Source organism: Lepisosteus platostomus, chromosome 9, assembly GCF_059453375.1.
Source record: "Lepisosteus platostomus isolate fLepPlt1 chromosome 9, fLepPlt1.hap1, whole genome shotgun sequence".
NCBI lineage: Eukaryota > Metazoa > Chordata > Actinopteri > Semionotiformes > Lepisosteidae > Lepisosteus > Lepisosteus platostomus.
The window spans coordinates 44557347-44574327 of record NC_142619.1 but is presented as its reverse complement, the minus strand read 5'-3'; the positions used below and the strand labels follow the sequence as shown (position 1 = coordinate 44574327).

The 16981-nt window shown below is 39.5% G+C and overlaps 2 protein-coding genes and 1 long non-coding RNA gene across 3 annotated transcripts in view; 2 read left to right on the top strand and 1 right to left on the bottom strand.

Moving 5' to 3' along the window:
- Window positions 1–1396: 1396 nt before the first annotated feature.
- Window positions 1397–5764, bottom strand: LOC148655053 (uncharacterized). Its single transcript, XR_015941177.1, has 2 exons — window positions 3539–5764; window positions 1397–2726 (listed from the first exon to the last, which is right to left on the bottom strand). It is a non-coding gene; the product is annotated as an uncharacterized LOC148655053 (long non-coding RNA).
- A 58-nt stretch (window positions 5765–5822) lies between these two features.
- efcab10 (EF-hand calcium binding domain 10) lies at window positions 5823–8952 on the top strand. Its single transcript, XM_088645160.1, has 4 exons — window positions 5823–5978; window positions 6620–6784; window positions 6874–6964; window positions 8421–8952. Exons 1-4 carry the CDS (start codon window positions 5876–5878, stop codon window positions 8461–8463), a joined length of 402 nt encoding a protein of 133 aa, XP_088501286.1. The 5' UTR covers window positions 5823–5875; the 3' UTR covers window positions 8464–8952.
- Window positions 8953–12428: 3476 nt separating this feature from the next.
- LOC148655051 (zinc finger protein 800-like) overlaps window positions 12429–16981 on the top strand; it is a gene marked incomplete at its 5' end in the record, with an annotated part of 48105 nt that continues 43552 nt past the window's right edge. Inside the window, one exon of the mRNA XM_088646613.1 lies at window positions 12429–12538. Within this exon, the coding sequence (XP_088502739.1) occupies window positions 12429–12538 (110 nt within the window). The remainder of the gene's footprint in view (window positions 12539–16981) is intronic.

The window sequence follows — 16981 nt, the reverse complement described above, 5'->3', positions numbered from 1 at the left end:
AGATTGCTGTTCACCAACGTTCCCCATCCAACCTGACAAAACTTGAGCCAATCTGCAATTAAGGGTGATAATCCCCAAATCCAGATATGCAAAGATAATGCGGATTTACCAAAACAGATTCAAAGATGAAGTTTCTGCAAAAGGTGCTTCTATAAAGTATTGGGTCAGGGGTGGGGAATACTTTAGTAAACATGATTTTTCTGTTTCCATAAACTTTGATACATGTTAAGAAGGCCCCTTTAAAGCATTGTGTATGTGATGTGATCAAATAGGAAAGAAGTGTTCCAATGTATTCAAAAGCCTGGTCAAAACAATATTTGCAAATTGTTTGGAGGTGGGTGTGAATACTTTTTGAAAGCACTGTAGCTTTCATGTAGCTTGAATGTACAAAGAACATTAGTAACAGGTCCTGTAAAGAGATGATAAAATAGCAGTAGAAACAGCAGTGGGATATACAGTAAGCATAATTAAGAGATTTATTGAGGTGAATGCCACCTAATAAAAACTAGTTCATTTCTGAAAAACATATGACTACGTTTTACCTAAAAGTATACAAAGTTCAGCTCCTTTAATTTTAACAATCCCATTTATTCAGATTATCATACAGTACCTGCTCTCGCCAAAGCATTGCAAACCAAACTAGAATCACCACAGCAACCACCAGACCTGTCAATTAACCTGTCAATAAAGATCAGTTCCACCTTTGTGCACTTAATGCCTGGCTATATACAGTACCTGACAGACCTATACAGACCTCCCGCTGTGATACTCTGCAGATCAGTCTTAGTGTGTTATCCTATTTTTTCTGTTCTCCGTGAGTTTGTTTTGTTCCAACTGTGCTTTGTTTGGCTGCACGTTTTGGATTTCTCTCAGGTTTTTCTTGTGACTTCACTATTTTTTGGACTTTACTGGTCTCTCTTGAACTTTATTCTTCCCTAGCTTTAATCCTTACCCATTTTCTGACTACTGCCCTGGACTATGTTTTGTAGAGCGTGTTTGCTCACCTCAGCAACCTGCTCCTTACCTGCACTTGGATTCAGTCTACAGCCTCAGCTCACTGCACTTCAACAAATAACTGCAGCCCATTACACCAATCAGTCAAAATACATTTTTTTGGCTAGAGTTAATGAGACGCAATCTATGGAGAGAAGTGAAAAGAGGGACATGACTAGCTCTTTATGGTTGAAAGAAGCATGAAGTCAACTTCAAATGTGATGTGCACTAGAGATGTAGAAAACTTGTGCTAACCCATGCCAACATGAATAAATAATACACAACAGAACTTAGGGTAATGCAAGATATATTGTTTGCCAACAGGTTTCAATTAATTAAAGCTTAATCAATAGACATGTAAAAATCGTGCACATCAAGCAAAAATTTACAAAATAATACTGAATATATTTTAAACAATTTATTCTTTGCAATACCCACCATTGATGTGAATCAACAAGAACTACACTTATGTATTCTACCCCATAAAAAAATATATATTTTGAATCATTAGCTTTTCTTGAAATCATTACAGTTGTAATGTCAATCCTTTTCTTTGTGGTAATAACAAGGAGGCACAGGACAGAGGAAAAATTATTGGTTTCTCTCTTAAAAGGATCACGATCAACTATACTCAGCAACTCCAGAACTTCCAAAGTTCAAGCACACAGATATACAGTGCATAGAACGAATACAACAAACTTATTACTGCAGGGTCATTACAAACTCCTCCCCCCCTCAGTCCCTTGACATCAAGGGAAGATGAAAGTCTCAGAAGTGACCTGGCAATCTTCTTTTCTGAGCTGGGTGCTGGTGTCGGGTCTGCACAGCCCCCCTCTTTCCGGGAAGGACTCTGATGGATTGCTGGCACTCACAGAGACATTGCAGGTGGAGTTGTTGTCCCACACACAGGAGCAGGTACAACCTCTGCTCCACCAATCCAAAGGTACAGGGCCAGCCCTTTACAGTGCACAACAATCTTGAGGCCTTGCACTGTGTAGACCACCTCTCCAGTTCCTTACAGGGGTCCACCCATTTGCCGTCAAGCTTCAAGAACCTTCCTTGAGGCCCCTTGGGGCTGAGCACCCAGTGAGAAATGGCTGTTAATGGAAATGCACCCAGAGCTCTAGACCCAGCAGGAGAAAACTGGAATACAGGCTTTGGACCTGGATCAGAAACTCTTGCACGTTGGACTGACATGCCATCAACATCATGGGAGTGCATCTGTCCCAGTCCTGCTGATGGGCAGAGGTCAGCAGAGGGAGTTGAACTGCCAGGGTGCAATAAACATCTGTATAAGGCCATCTCTCTGAGGACTTAGGATCTTCTCATAGTTATCACTTATCAGCCTTTTGGCTAAGATCAGTGTAGCATCCGTTCTTATCACAGTGTCCTGATCTTCTGCCCTTTGAGGAGACAGGAATGAATAAAATTAAGTCTTCAGGGCACATCTCCAAACCAGTCCACAAGGCATCCTCCTCCACAGGACTCTATGCACTGAAGGTATCCTGAATTGTGAGGAGGCTATGGATACTCTATGCTGTTATGTGCTTCATTATGCTGTCAAAAGGCTTGTTCTGGATTTCTACAGGACTTAGGAATCCAAAGGTTCTGATTTCCTGACTCCACAACTATCAGTACTCTAGGCCACTGCTTCCATCCCCAAGATGAACAGATGCACCTTCCTGCTGAAACAGCTATACACAAAGGATGTGGAAAGACAACGATGAGGGCACCTGAGGGAAGAGGAAGAAGGAAAGTAAGAAGTGACTTTTTCAGATCAGGCAGACTTAAACAGAGACTGTGTTCTTTACTATGTGCTGTTTAGGGGATTGTCAAGCTTATCTTTGATGACCAAATAGACATTTTACTGGAAATGTTAGGGAGTAGCACAACAGGGCCCACAATAGCAGTACTCTGCTGCAGAGGTGAGGCCTAGGTGGGTGACAGGGACAAGGGGACACAGCAAAGCAGGTTATTGCAAAGATTAGGTACCTGCGTTGGATGTGTATGGGGTGCCCAAAGGGCCAACGGAGTTGAGACAGTTGAGGGCACATTCCAGGAGCATGCATTGCAGTAGATCTGATCAGGGTGACCATCCTATGCATCCACTGTGGGTAGTTTGGGTTACATCTATCACTGGGGTCTTCTATCTACCGTAGGTCTGTCTCATATCATGGGGAGCCAGCAGCCAGGGCCACCAATTCACCTTCATTGAGTGCAGCTTCTATCTGTTCTGGTTTGGAACACAGCTAGTGCAAAGGAGGCCAGCGTAGACTTGGTAGACAGGGTCAATCCTGACCTGCTGGTGGAGGCTTAAAAGGAGTCAAGCCCCATATGCAGGCTTTAGTTGCCAGCTAGTGATCTACAGCAGGTGGCTGGTCTGGATATCCTTTTAGGGTTAGGTACAGCACATCTGTAGCCAGGACACCAAGCCCTTCAGACACATGCACCTGGCTTGGAAGACATCGTCTAAACCCAGTGGCAGGATCACTTCCCCCAAGGCAGCAGCTCAGTGCAGTGAACAGAGCATTATAAAATTGCTTACCTCCGAAGTGCTGAAGCCCATGTGGCTTCCTCCTCTCTAGCATTTGCTAGTTGTCCTGATTTTCCCCTTGGACCCTACTGATTAATCAATGTACATGTCAAGTTTTTTTATATAAACCTCCAGGTTAGCAATCCATCATAGCAGCCTATCTTAATCCACCTGTGATAAGGTCTGCTGTCCACAGCAATACCCCCCATCCCTGAGAGCTCTCCTCCATGCCAGTTGTCTCACACAGCAACCCAGCCAGGTCTTCCACACTCCCAGGGGCTGGCCCTGTAAGTTGTGCAGGCTCCATTACAGAAAGCTCTCCTGCTGTCAGCTTGTCTGATCTAGATTGTCCCTCTCCTCCTCAGACAATGTAGCCCAGAGAAAAGCAGAATTCTGATTTATCCTGCTTATATTGGACTGCAGATTTTCCAGTACTTCATTAGATAAGCGAGGAATGAAATACACAGCTTTCACATTCATTTAGGCCCAGCAAGCATTATTAATAACTAGGTAGTTTGTTTAAATTCGTTTACACTATTTTTACTCCATTTGTAATATCCTTGTAGTGCCAAGTCTGTTTTGTGACTCGCATTTCCTGTTCCGGTACGGCTACAGAAGCCAACATGGCGTAAAACAATATCTACCAACCTTGCTTTGCCGCTTTGTTTCGGTTGTTAAACACGTTCGCTCGCTGTTATATGTGGATCTAGTCCTCCTTATTAAAGGCTTACAATAGTTTAAAACCACAGAAGGAAAGCTTTTCAACATACTTTTCCGTCGTATTCATTCTGTTTACCCTTACACAGTGACCCCTGTCAGCACGAACATATCACACAAGCTGCCTTGTGGCCCATGGCCAGACACATCTCTCCTGCGCTGTTGCGTTTGCTGTACGTAACTTCACCGGGCTCACCGGCTTCGTGATGTGCTACTGCTGTGTCCGCCCGGGTTATTTCTCTCCGCTTCTCTTCACCCGCTCGTCGTTATTTAAAGGTTATAACTGTGCTCAGGTTCCTTAACCTTTCCAACATTGGCGCTAGGATTAGCGGTCTGGCACGTTTGAGGAAGACATTCATCTCTGGCTTTATTATTATTTCCTGATCACCGGCGTAACGCTGAACTTTTCTTTGCGCGTTAACAAGAAAACATAGGAAAGAGGTGAAGGTTACGGATTTCTCTTTTTATTAAAATATTAATTGCTCACGACAAACTACAACCAGTAACTCTAGAGCCTCCAAATTTAAAGCCCACAACAGACAGACGCACAAGTGCACGCAGACACACCGAACGCAACAATCAATAGCGAAAAAGGACCCACTGCCGAAACAATGCATCTTTCATCGTAGAATAAACCTGTTCCTTTGCAATCAGTAGTTACTTCTACAGGGTCACTAAAATGTTAAAATAAATGTAATCGAATACTGGAATATAACGTTCGTTGAATTGCGTACACGAAGTAAAAGTTATAAAAGTAGAAAGTGGTGTGTTGTGGGGTTAGGGGTTTGTCCCGTTTTCAGCTTCTATGTCCGGGTGCAATTAGAAACCAGAACAAGACTACTTTTAAAAATACCGGTATCAAATTACAAATATTTTTTTTTAAATTAAAATCTGCCTGTTGGGATTCTGTTGGGTTTTTTATATATATATATTTGGGAGCACTGCAAGCCAACTGCCCATTTAATAATTGAGCTTCGAATGTTGCGCATTTAACAAAGTATCTTCTATCGCAGTCCTATTTATTTATACACATCCTGGATGAAGAAGTGTTGATGTGAAAAAGCAGTTTTTAAATCCTTTATATTTGAGATAAACGTGTATTGTGGGGGACAATAAAAGCTGTCTAGAAAGTTTGTCGAAAAATATACCCGGTTCTTATCTGTTGAAAAGCTGGCAATCCGAGTGTGTTGGGAGTTTCAGAACTACTGTGATCTAAGTAGCCTAACTAAAGTACTCTGTGTTGCTGAGCTTTTCGCGTTATCTGAGGAAGATAAGACATCATCTGCGTGTCACCATAGTTTGTATAGATAAAAGTAAGCGACGCAAAAAATACGATATCATCAATTACAGGATACTTTGATTTCTTCAAATAATTATGAAAACTACACTACACTCAGACCGTTAAATAAACGTCAAGCCAGGCTAGTGACCGACTCTAGCAGTCCCATTTTGGGTCCCACATTCCTACAAGAACTACAGAGCCGGAAACTGAACGTACAGTAGTTAATAGGAGTATTTGGCCGTTGCCTCACGCCAATGAGTCAGTGCAGCGTGCAAGTGTTTACCTCGTCTCACGTGACTGGACAGAGGCTGAGGCTGTAACATAGCAACAGTGCCTGGGAAATCAACAACATGGCGACACCTCGGGAGCAAGAAGCTGCTAGCTATCTCGAAAAACACAAAATCCTCGATCTAATGGATAACTTAGCTAGCATGCTGTTTTTCCACAGACCAGGTAGGTAAACATTTTCCTAACAAGTAGTCAGTGCGGTCAAGCTACAGACACCATTGCATTTACAACACTTAATAGCGAAAACAGACCGTGTTGACATATTGGTAGGACCAATGCATGTCTTGTATTTCTTTTTACATGGAAAAGGAAAACTAAAGCATGTGTTATTAAGTTTTTGTTTTGGAAGTTGGAAACGCATTGTCTACATCAATTTTCATAGCGCTTATGTTTACTCTATCATACCGGTGTTTTAAGATAAAATAACCTTTATATGTCTGGAGCTACTCGCATTTCTCTATAACAGTCAATATTATTTTGATGTTTTACAACTACTGTTAAATGTATTCACTGACTCAAACAACAGGAAGAAGTGTAAAGAGTGTCCTTTCCGTTTTGAATAAGGACAAGACGTCAGGTCAAGCTCGATAATGAACACACCGGAGGGCACTCAATTAGAAACAGCCTCAGTATAAGCTGAAAAAAGCGTTGTGATGCAAAAAGTGACAAACTAAACTAGAAAAACCGTGGTATGTTTTTTTCAGATGATCGTACAAAGTCATCTTATGCAAACTGGGTGTACGCCTTCTCTTCTTATGATTGATGGAAGATCTGTTATCATCACACACTTTTTCTCTCTCTCACAGAAAGGCCTCGTGAGTTTTTGATATCCCAACTTGAAATGCTGAAAGTAACCAGAATGAGAACCGCAGACAGCCCCTGTCTTTTCAATGACTCCAATTTAGAAGCAATTTTTGGAATTCTCGATCCCATGAGGCAAGGATATATCACTCTTGCACAGTACAAAGAAGGTGAATTGGGATTTTTAAAACAAAACATGTTCAATATTATGCAGGTGATGAATGTATTCTTAAAATGTGTATTTTTATTTTTCCTATAGCACTGAAAACACTGGGAATCAAAACATTTGATGAATCTCCAGATGGTTGTGAATTCAACAGAATATCACAGGATACATTTAAGAAAGAGGCGTAAGTACTGTAATTAACCATTTGTACCACTCCTTTTTGAGTTGTATTTTTCACATTGCTTATAACTTTTCATAACACCTTTACACTGGAATTATCGCTTATATATAGCACTACGCAAAAAGTGAACAAGATGCCTGTTTTTTTTTTCTGTAGAGATTTATTCAAATGGAATCAAGTCAAGCAGCCCAAATGCTGTCTTTTCCGGTTTTCTTATTAGCAGTTAGCTCCATGTGTTAGGTATTCTTTTGACATTGTCACATCAGTAATTGCTGTGCGTTACGTGCCGGTGTCTGACCATGTACATTAAGAAGTAGAAGTTGAAATGGAAGAAAAGGTAAACGAAGGTGTCTGTAATTGCCAAAGCTACGGTGCATTTAATCTGACAGCTGAGAAATTTGGAGTGGACAATTCCTATTAGTTGCTATTAGTACAAATCACACTTTTATATGATAGATAGGGAACATATCCATTGCATGTTTAAGTATAATCACATCTATATTACATTTTTAGTTTTGATTGCTTGCTATAACTTGAGCTTTAGATACTGCTTTGTTTTAATTATGTGATTTACAATCACAACATGTCCATATTGAGTAATAATGTTTTGCAATAACCTTTCTAAAAGTTCTGTTGATTGCTTGAACAGTTTACAGGGTATCATGCAAGTGTTCTGTTTGGTTAAATACAACTACATCATTTTGTCTCAGTAGGTATTAGATAAATGTTAATGTTATGTATTCAAAAATAAAAGCTTTAAGCTCTGCCCACTGTAGCTCAGTGTGCTAGCAAATATACTTTAACAAGAATCAGAAAAAAATGATAAATGCATTTTACTTGCAAGACTATACACCTTGTCAGCATTACACATAGATTTATTTTCAACATTCTGGTTATCTTGAAAGACATGTCATCATGGTGGTGTTTGATCAACTTTTACTGCATTAGTGCTAATTATCTCATTCTTTTAATTATTTGAACTGCCAGATAGGGGTAATTGGGTTTTTGGGACATTTAACACAAGTTTGCATCATTGCATCGGGCAAGATAAACCTTTTTGATAGATATTTTACTTCCTAACCACAAAATTGTATTAATGTTAAACTTTTCATAAGTTTAATACAGAATACTTTCTGATTCATACACAAAAGAAAATATGAATTAATCACATTATTTTCTTAAACTAATAAATAGCTTTGTATACATACATTATATATGTAGGTTGCAGCGTCAGCATCTCTGTAGGCTGCAAAGAAAAGTAAAGGTAAGGTCACCTGAAGAAGGCTCCACAGCTGAAACGTTGTGTCTCTTTTCTTTTAAGCATGGAATAAACCTTTACTTGTTCCTTTGCATACATTATTTACGTCTTAAATTATCAATTGTAAATATTTAGGTATCTACAGGTTTTAAGGGACCTATTGAAATTAGTATAACTAATTATTTGTTTTCTTTTTTGCAGGAAGGATGGCTTAATGAAGTGTTCTGCAACTTTTAAAGTTTAAGCTCTACAGTTCTCTCTTTAGAGGGTGTGACTTCAGATGGAATAGTTTTTTATTTTACAAATAACTTATTTACAGTTACATATAATCTCTAAATGGTGTACTTTAAATTTATTTTTTGTACAACATTTTCCCCCATTTGGGGCATTCTTTACACGTATTGTAAGATTGTGAAAATTAGTTAATTCTGAGCTTCTAACCCATGCAAAACAAATTACTTTTTGGCTTTTCCCAGTATTGCTAGTACAAGTAGATAAATCCTGAGCAGTTGTTTCCATCACCTCTCTCTCTCATTCCCTCCCCAAAAAAGAAACCACATTCATTAAATGCTTATGTATGAAACATAAATGTTGTCATGGAGCTTAAATATAAACCAATATTTTTTAAATTTATACACTTTTACTTTTGTTAGAGATATAAATATATTATTAACCTTAGTGCTGTCCTGATGTTGTAATTGAAACTAAACTTATTGACCTGACTGAAACAGAATCATTTTTTTTCTAGTAGATTATCATGCAATATGAAAAATAATTTATTAATGGGATAAAATCCATGTGCAAAAGGGCAAATTACAGATATACTGAAAATCACTGATAATATGAGGATTTAAAGTGGGAGTTTCTGATAGTGGTTTCACTACATCAAGAGTCAAAACCACCAACCATGTACTAAAGGAAGTAGTAGTTTTAGTTATTAAAGGACCAATTGCAGCTGGACTAAAGCAAACTAATGTCAGATGGATCTGGAAAACATGAGAACTTTAGAAATATTGAAATGAGGGGAGGCCATTTGGTAAAAGTGAGGTGGATTTGTTTTTGTTATCTGCTTCAATTGTAGAAATGGTAATCCTATTTAAAGATAATGAATGGAAGACAGCATACTCACTTAATAGGTTCAGTTGTCTAATACAAGAAAGACAGAAGTATTATGTCAGCTGATGTATATGATTAATCATATTAAAGAAGGTGTCTAGGCAAGCTGCAGCCTAACGTAATAGGATGTGTAAAGAGTATTTAACAAAAAGAGCAGCTTTTGAACATGTTGATTCTGCCATTAGAACTGATAATGAACAGTTTAAGAAATAGCTTTAAGTCATATTTCCCCTAGGAAGTGCCATTCATCACTATAAAAAGTACTTTGTAGGGGCTAAGCAGTAAAACGTATTGACCAGTGTGGTGTTTTTAAGAGTAACCAATTACTCCAGTCTGAGTGACGGGGCTTCACTGAGAAAATGAAGGTAAAGACCAATTACTATTATAGAATTTGCTAAGGTACTTCTTAGACATTAAACAAGAAAACATAACCAATAAACAACTAAAGTGGTTATAGATAGCATTAGGCATAAAAAATAATTAAACTAACATCCTATTTTAAAAAATGACATAAAATGAGATAGGATTTAATATGTTCCGATGGTTGAGAATAAAGAACTTTAAAACGCTCTGTAAAATGGAAACAAAACAAAAATCAGTCACAAAACAAGAATCTGTATGAAATGTAAACAATAATAACTTCCTAAAACTAAGATTTGGATATATTTCAAATGTATAAATCACACAAGTTTCAGGTAATTCCTGGGTTGTCTCAATCCATTTCAGGCACAATTATTCTTTGTCTGTTCCAGAGTGCTACAGAATTCTTCAGCTGAACTGGCTTTTTGGACCATAATATACAGTAGAATGGTGCCACTATGCAGGACTCTTACAGCGTACAGTAATAAACCTATGTTAAAGTGTTAAAACCTTATTACAAACCTAGGCCTTCAAGGTCTTTTATCCGACACTGAGGAGATTGAAATTGGCTTCTTCTATTTTTTGAAATGAAAGGATGATTTTTGCCCTAGTGGTTGCAGAATAGCCCAAGGGGTTGAATGACAATAAATCAAAATGGACATTGATATAGTGTCTTTCATGTAATTCATCTAAAGGTTATGCAGAGGAAATAAATAAATGGGATCAATTACCTCATGCAAGAGGAGTTTTAAATAGAAGGCGCTTCTACTCAAAGTACTCCCAAACTATAAACGTCTTTTACACGTGTAGAATATACAGTAGCAGCAATGTGTCCTGATAGGGAAAGACAGCCAACAGGTCACTTGAAGATTAAACAGAGATACTGTATAGTGAAGGAGTAAATCTCCAAAATCATCAGGGCATTATCTTTGGGATTATAGTGCACGTTTAAATCAATTCATTTTATATAGGTAACCTGAACGTTATTATTATTGAAATATGTTTGTTAAAAAATCAACATAGAGTAGACCCAAGCAGTCATGTGTTCGTTTATAATCCTTCCATTTCCGGGCGTTTTTCCTGGGCGATCAGCATATAGTATATTTTATACTATATAATTAGTATATTGTATTCCGTGTTACAGTATACATCCTTATTTGAGTTTTAAGTTCGCAGGGATATCACTTTAAAGCGTTTGGATAACTTTAACTAATCGTGGTCAAATTCACGTCAAACTTCCGAAGGTATGCAGAGAAAGAAATACATGATATACGGACTGTAACGTTTTGCTCTATCTTTATTATCACGTCAATTTGTTACCAAATTCTTATCTACAATAATAGATAACAATACTATACTCAATAATGCCGAGACCCATATATACGGCAGCGCATTTGCTGGAGCTTTTTAATAATGTACCTTTTTCAAGGGTTTAAAACCAGCATGCCACCTGGGATTTGAACCCACGACCTTTCGGGCCGTTATCTTTAATACTGTTGCCCTCTTTATGACAGTAAAATGATTTAGTGTTGTAAAAGACCACATTGCATTCGTTTTAACTGAAAAAACCTATTTGACCCCTATTATACTTGGTACGATTTATTTTTCGTGAATGTATGTGTTTGTATTCGGATGGAAGGCTACTTTTCGCTTTTTTAATGTAGCGTAGAAGCGAGGGAAAGAGGCTGATTATAAATAATGAATGGAAAAAGACACAACAATGGTTTTTAACATACGTAAAAGTAAATGCTTTAAAGTTTCCAATCCTTTGTAAACCATTTGCTCAATAAGACAAAAATAATTTTGTACTTTTAAATACTATATATTCATAAAATTAAAGGAAACTTGGAATAAAGTCCAATCATTTAATTCGGATTAGTGTTGATTGAGTCATGACTTCAAGGGTACATCACAATGAATTATTTTTGAACGCGGTACTGTAAACTCATGACAGTTTCTTTAACTCGTAAAAATCACACTTGTGGTAATTTCACTTGAAAACTTTACAAGGTGACAAAGAAAATCAAAATGATCAAAACTCAATATGGAAAATTTAGCGGAAGCACCACTTCTTAAATGTGGATAACAAAGTACTTTAAATATTGATTTCGGATTTTTGAAGACAAATTTCGAATTCAGCTGGGCTGTGCTAAACATTTGACACTATTCCTAAAATTTGAGGTACATTCTGGATCCACACCAACCTTGAGTGCTTCGGCTATTTTAGCACATTTTCACTAGTTCACTAGTAATTACGCCTGGATTTGTGTTTGAGGGCACGTCTTGAATAAATAATGTATAAGATTTATTGGATGGTGATATTGCAACCCATCTTCTAAGTTTTAACAAATATAAATCCAATGTACACCAAGCAACAGACTTTTTAAATTCCGTATCAAAAAAGTTTTCTTCGGTTTTTATCTCCTTATTGGCACTCTTGAGTTTTGAGAGAAATATGCTTGCGCTGAACGAAGAGTGACAAAAAAAACACACACAGCTAAAAACAATTGGGGCTGCAGCTGCCCACCCTTGCAGGGGGTCAGCTGCCCCCTGCCCACCCCTTCAAAGTGGCAACGACATTGGCATTCACATTGCTGTGGAGTGGAGCAAGTACTGCACCTTTGCGCAGCAGCAGCTCTTCAGTTCTCAAAGGTCTCCCTCTCAGTGCACAAAGGCAGCTGCCGAAGGAACAGTTTCAGCCTGAGAGCGAACCGGTGCTGAGAGCAGTGATAAACAATCTCCAGTAGATACCGAGAGACGGTCTGGGGGAAGCCACACAGACAAAACCCGCGACTGCAACGCTGTTTTACCGGGACCTCAGTCCTTGGCTGGACCGCAGACAGGTGAGAAACTCTGGAAAGCACATTCGGAACCGGTTGTGAAGTTAATGTCTGGGCCTAGAGTCGCGCTAAAAGCGACCTGATTCCGTGCCTCTGTTTCCCGTACGTGGTTGTTTTTTTGCAGAAAATGGCGTCATCGCTCTCTTGTGTTATAGCTTTGCAAAGAGGGGAAACGCACCGGTTTGTAAAGTCGAAACTGCCCTTACACGTTGCCACTAAAGGTCTTCCGTGTGGCCTTTGTGGTTTATGGACCCTCGGATCCCCCTTTTATCGTTTTAATCTGACTTTGTCTTAAAACGAAGGCAGTGGAAAGACGCGCAAAGCCGGAAGGGTCACCGGTCCTGTGCGCCAAGCTGCTTCTTGGAAAAGGTGGCACCGAGCCGCAAAGCGCAGCGTTTTAGGGTTCAGATTTGGGCCATTTGTAATGGTTCTGGTACAGTACATGGCTGGTAGCCGATGTGCTTTATTTCGATGTGTTCTTCATCGCGTTTAAAAATAACCCAGATGAAAAACTGTTTATGTAAACACGGTGTTCTTTGGATATCTTTTCTTTGGTTCAGCCCGCTTTTACGCTGCACTCCCCTGCCATGCAGCAGTCTGTAAAGGGGGCCTCTCTCTTACGGTTTGAAAGGTGCGTTTTGTACTTGGCTTTTCCTTTGATCAACTTAATCTGGCCTTTTGTGGCCCAAAATAGGGGCGTTTTGGGACTGACAATATAGCCGTGTAAAGGAGATTTCAGGGGATAATGGAGCGATGCAAATCGTGCCATGAGAACGGTAAACTGCTTTTGCGCTCTGGATTGCCGAATGCCAGTAAAGAAAGGCTCCAAGCAAAATTCTCTGCTGGACAATCGGAGTGTACGAAACACAAAAAAAACACGGGTTGTTGTAGCTGCGCAACGGTGCTACAGCTTTGCGCATGCAGGCAGCACTTGTCGACAGTCTGCTGCTGCTACACTCGCCCTTTCCTGTTGGTTGGCTTGTTGAAAATGTTTTATATTGTTTGGAGAAACGGTTATGATTGTATTAATGGCCACTGCCTCCGAGTTACCGCTGTCTTGGAATTCAATATAAAGTTTGTGCAGCTGCCGATACATCTTGTCCGCGTGTACGCGTCCCCCGCTGAATGTTGCCAAGTATCTCAGCACCCGGATCCCTGAGCGGGTGGCCAATTAAGCGCCGCACTTTTTCAGACAAAAAAGTTTTTGCACTTTAAAAAGTGCTAGTTAAGGCTCTTTGCGCTGCCCAATCTGGAATCGGAACGAACAACAAGGGGACAACGATACCCATACAAAGCTGTGTCCGGTTTAAATGCATTATCAACAGTTTCCAAGATAGCACTTTTTTTTAAATAGGCACCTGTGGGAAAACAAAAGGGTTATAAACTGGTTTATACTCAGACACACTCATGTGTTTATGGTTTAAGTTTCCTTACGTCGAACTAAACCTTTTTGCACTTACAGATTTCGCTGTGCCAATTGCGTCACGCAGTGATTCTGTGCTTTCGGTTGTGCTCACTGCGTCTGAAAGGCAGCGGGCTGGATTTAAGCGAAGTAAATGGCTTTCGGACTAAGTTGTATAAAAGTAGTCAAATAAAATTCGTTTCAGGATGGGAAAACGTGGATTCACTGTACCGTAGTAGATCTGCAATAGGCTTGGTATATGATGCAAGCGAAAGAGTTTTAAACGCTCCAGCTCGTGTGGTACACAAGGTAGTTGCATTTTCCAGATCGGAGACACGTGTCTGTGTGGCTCTGATGGCACGGATAGTTTTTCCCGATTGTGCTGGAGATGAAGGATTGGAAAGAAAAGCATACCAGCTCTTGCTACTTAGATTTTTGTATTGTGATGTTTCTTTAAATATACTTTGTTTCTTGCATCGCTCTCCGGTATCGGTGAAGAAAATGTAATGTTTTATGTTTCGTGTTGTATGTATATGATCGAAGGTGCGCAGTATGTGGACAATGATTTTAACACGCGTTAAAGCGTTTTGCCTATCCATAATGACTTTTTTCGAGTTGGGTATATACTTGAACGAAATGAAATCAAAACGCAGAGCTTTTGTTTTCGATACTCACATTAGACTTCTGTTAGATGCTGTACTGTCAGAAAAATTGGAGATAGATTGTGTCTGAATCGGAAAAAAAACAGACATTTTGGGGGTGTTTTAACTAACTCGGTATTTAATGAAGGACGAAACGGAACCTTTTGAAATGTAAGAGCAAAACTCTCAGTGGCACTGAATAGTTTAACATCTTTTCTCCCAGCTGGTGGTTGCATAATTAATTTCAGTTTTATTGAGGTCTTACTGCTTTTAATTGGTTTGTATCAAACACCACCATATTTGGGCTTTTTAAAATTTGTTTTACATAATTTATTTTCTGTGTAAATGGAGAACAGTTCACGCTGTTTGGAGACTTGTTGAAAGGTTTGTAGCAGTAACGGCTGTTAAGAAGATTTGTCTGGAAGATTTGCCATGCTGTGCACACTCAAAAGATTCTCCATGAGTTTCAACAACATATCCTTAGAAGTATTCTTTTGTCGTGTATTACATTTCTATCTGTGATTCAGAGTATTTCAACTGTTTAATGTCTGTAGAATGGTACATACATATAAACTTTGAAATAAAATGTAATTAGTGAGCTGTGCCAAATCAGTCATGCTTTGCTTGTCATCATATAACATTGTTTTGTAATCTTCTAATTAAACGTGGATATTCATTTGCAGTACAAATACAGATTTCCTGGGTTATTTTTTATTAAGATATTGGGGGGCATGGTGGTACAGTGGTTAGCATTGATGCCTGGCAGAGCTGGGGCCCTGGATTCAGTTCCAGACTTGTAGTGCTGTCTGTGTGGAGCGTGTAGGTTCTCTCCGTGTGCATGTGGATTTGTTTGGGTGCTCTGGTTTCCTCTCACAGTCCAAAGCACATGCTGGTTGGTTAACTGGCTTCTATGAATATTGACTCGATAGGTGTGAGTGTGAGTGCTTGTTTGTGGCTGTCTGTGTTTGCCCTGCAATTGACTGGCTTCCTGTCTAGGATGTACCCTGTTTTGCGCTCATTGCTTGCCAGGATAGGTTCTGGCTCCCCTGCAACCCTGAACTGGCAGAAGCGGTCAGAAAATGGATAGGTTATTAAGAAATTGGAAAACAGGGAGTTAGTTTGGAAAATGTTTCACCCGAAAAGTTTTTTCAGTATTGTCTGGAGGAGAGACATTTGCTTCTTGTAACAAAGCAGCAGTTAAGATGACAGAAGTCTTTGCAAATCACTTTAAAAAAGGACACTTGAACCCCTGTGGCATCTGTCAAGAAAGTCAGAAGCCTACTAGCCCTTTGCTTTCTTGGATTGACCCAAGCACCTATCATTTAATTTAAATGATCTTTGTTATAGAACAAAATGAAAATTGAAGTTCCATATAGTGCTGGAAGTTATATTGGAAGTTCCCACTCGGTCTGTGTGCCTCATTTCCCCTTTTAAAAAACTTTTTGATGCATTTGGTGTGCTAAATAACTCCAGAGATGGCCCGCCTCTTGCAGGTTTGAGCGAAATGAAACACAGCTCTGACCTTAAACTGGCATAGTATTTGTTATAAGGAACGTTTCAAATGAGGGGATGCCGTTCAGCGCATTATGCTCATTTGGTTACACAGTAGCTAATTAGTCGTAGAATGTCATGAAGTTGTTTTATGAAAACGGTGAACATTATGGTGTTCCTGAGCGTCTCACCAAGTAAAGGTGGTAAAGTATTTAAATGATAGTTCAGACATTGCTGGTTGGAACCCTGGCTGTGCCTGGGATCTATGAAATCGATGCACAGGCTCCGATGTTATATGGGCTTATGTCTGTTGCAGAGGGGAGTAGAGGTTAGGGTTTTAGACTCTTGACTAGAGGTTTGTGGGTAGCAAAGCTGCTACACCGAAGAGCAAAGTACTGTACTGTACTCTACCCAGCTGGCCTCAGCAAACCCATCTGTATCAATGTAATCTATTGTATATAAGCCATTTCAGCATATAATAATAATTAGGTTTATTCCATGGTGTAAAGAGAAGAAAGAAAACACGTTTCCGCTGTGGAGCCTTCTTCAGGTGTGAGGAACTTCAGGTGCTCACACCTGAAGAAGGCTCCACGGCTGAAACGTTGTTTTCTTTTTTTCTCTTTTCATCGTGGAATAAACCTATTACTTGTTCCTTTGCAGCTAGCCACCTGGACTACTACTACTAATAATGATTAATAATAAATTAGTTTCCTTCTTGTGCAGCGGTGAACCCTGTGACTTTTTGGGTGCCTTTGAGCTTGTAGTATTGCCAGTGATAGTGTCACACCTGCTGCTAGTCAGAATCCTCTCGCCCTAATCAAGCACCAGCTGGAGGCAGTCCCCACAAATGATCTAACCCTTCTTCCAATCAGAGCACCTCACTTGCTAACACACCCTCTATTTCCAAACATA

Excerpts from the sequence above, each read along its gene's own strand:
- efcab10 (XM_088645160.1), top strand. The coding sequence starts at position 5,876 with ATGGCGACACCTCGGGAGCAAGAAGCTGCTAGCTATCTCGAAAAACAC. Across the intron at positions 5,979-6,619 it reads GCTGTTTTTCCACAGACCAG|AAAGGCCTCGTGAGTTTTTG; the intron begins GTAGGTAAACAT and ends TCTCTCTCACAG. Across the intron at positions 6,785-6,873 it reads TCTTGCACAGTACAAAGAAG|CACTGAAAACACTGGGAATC; the intron begins GTGAATTGGGAT and ends TTTTTCCTATAG.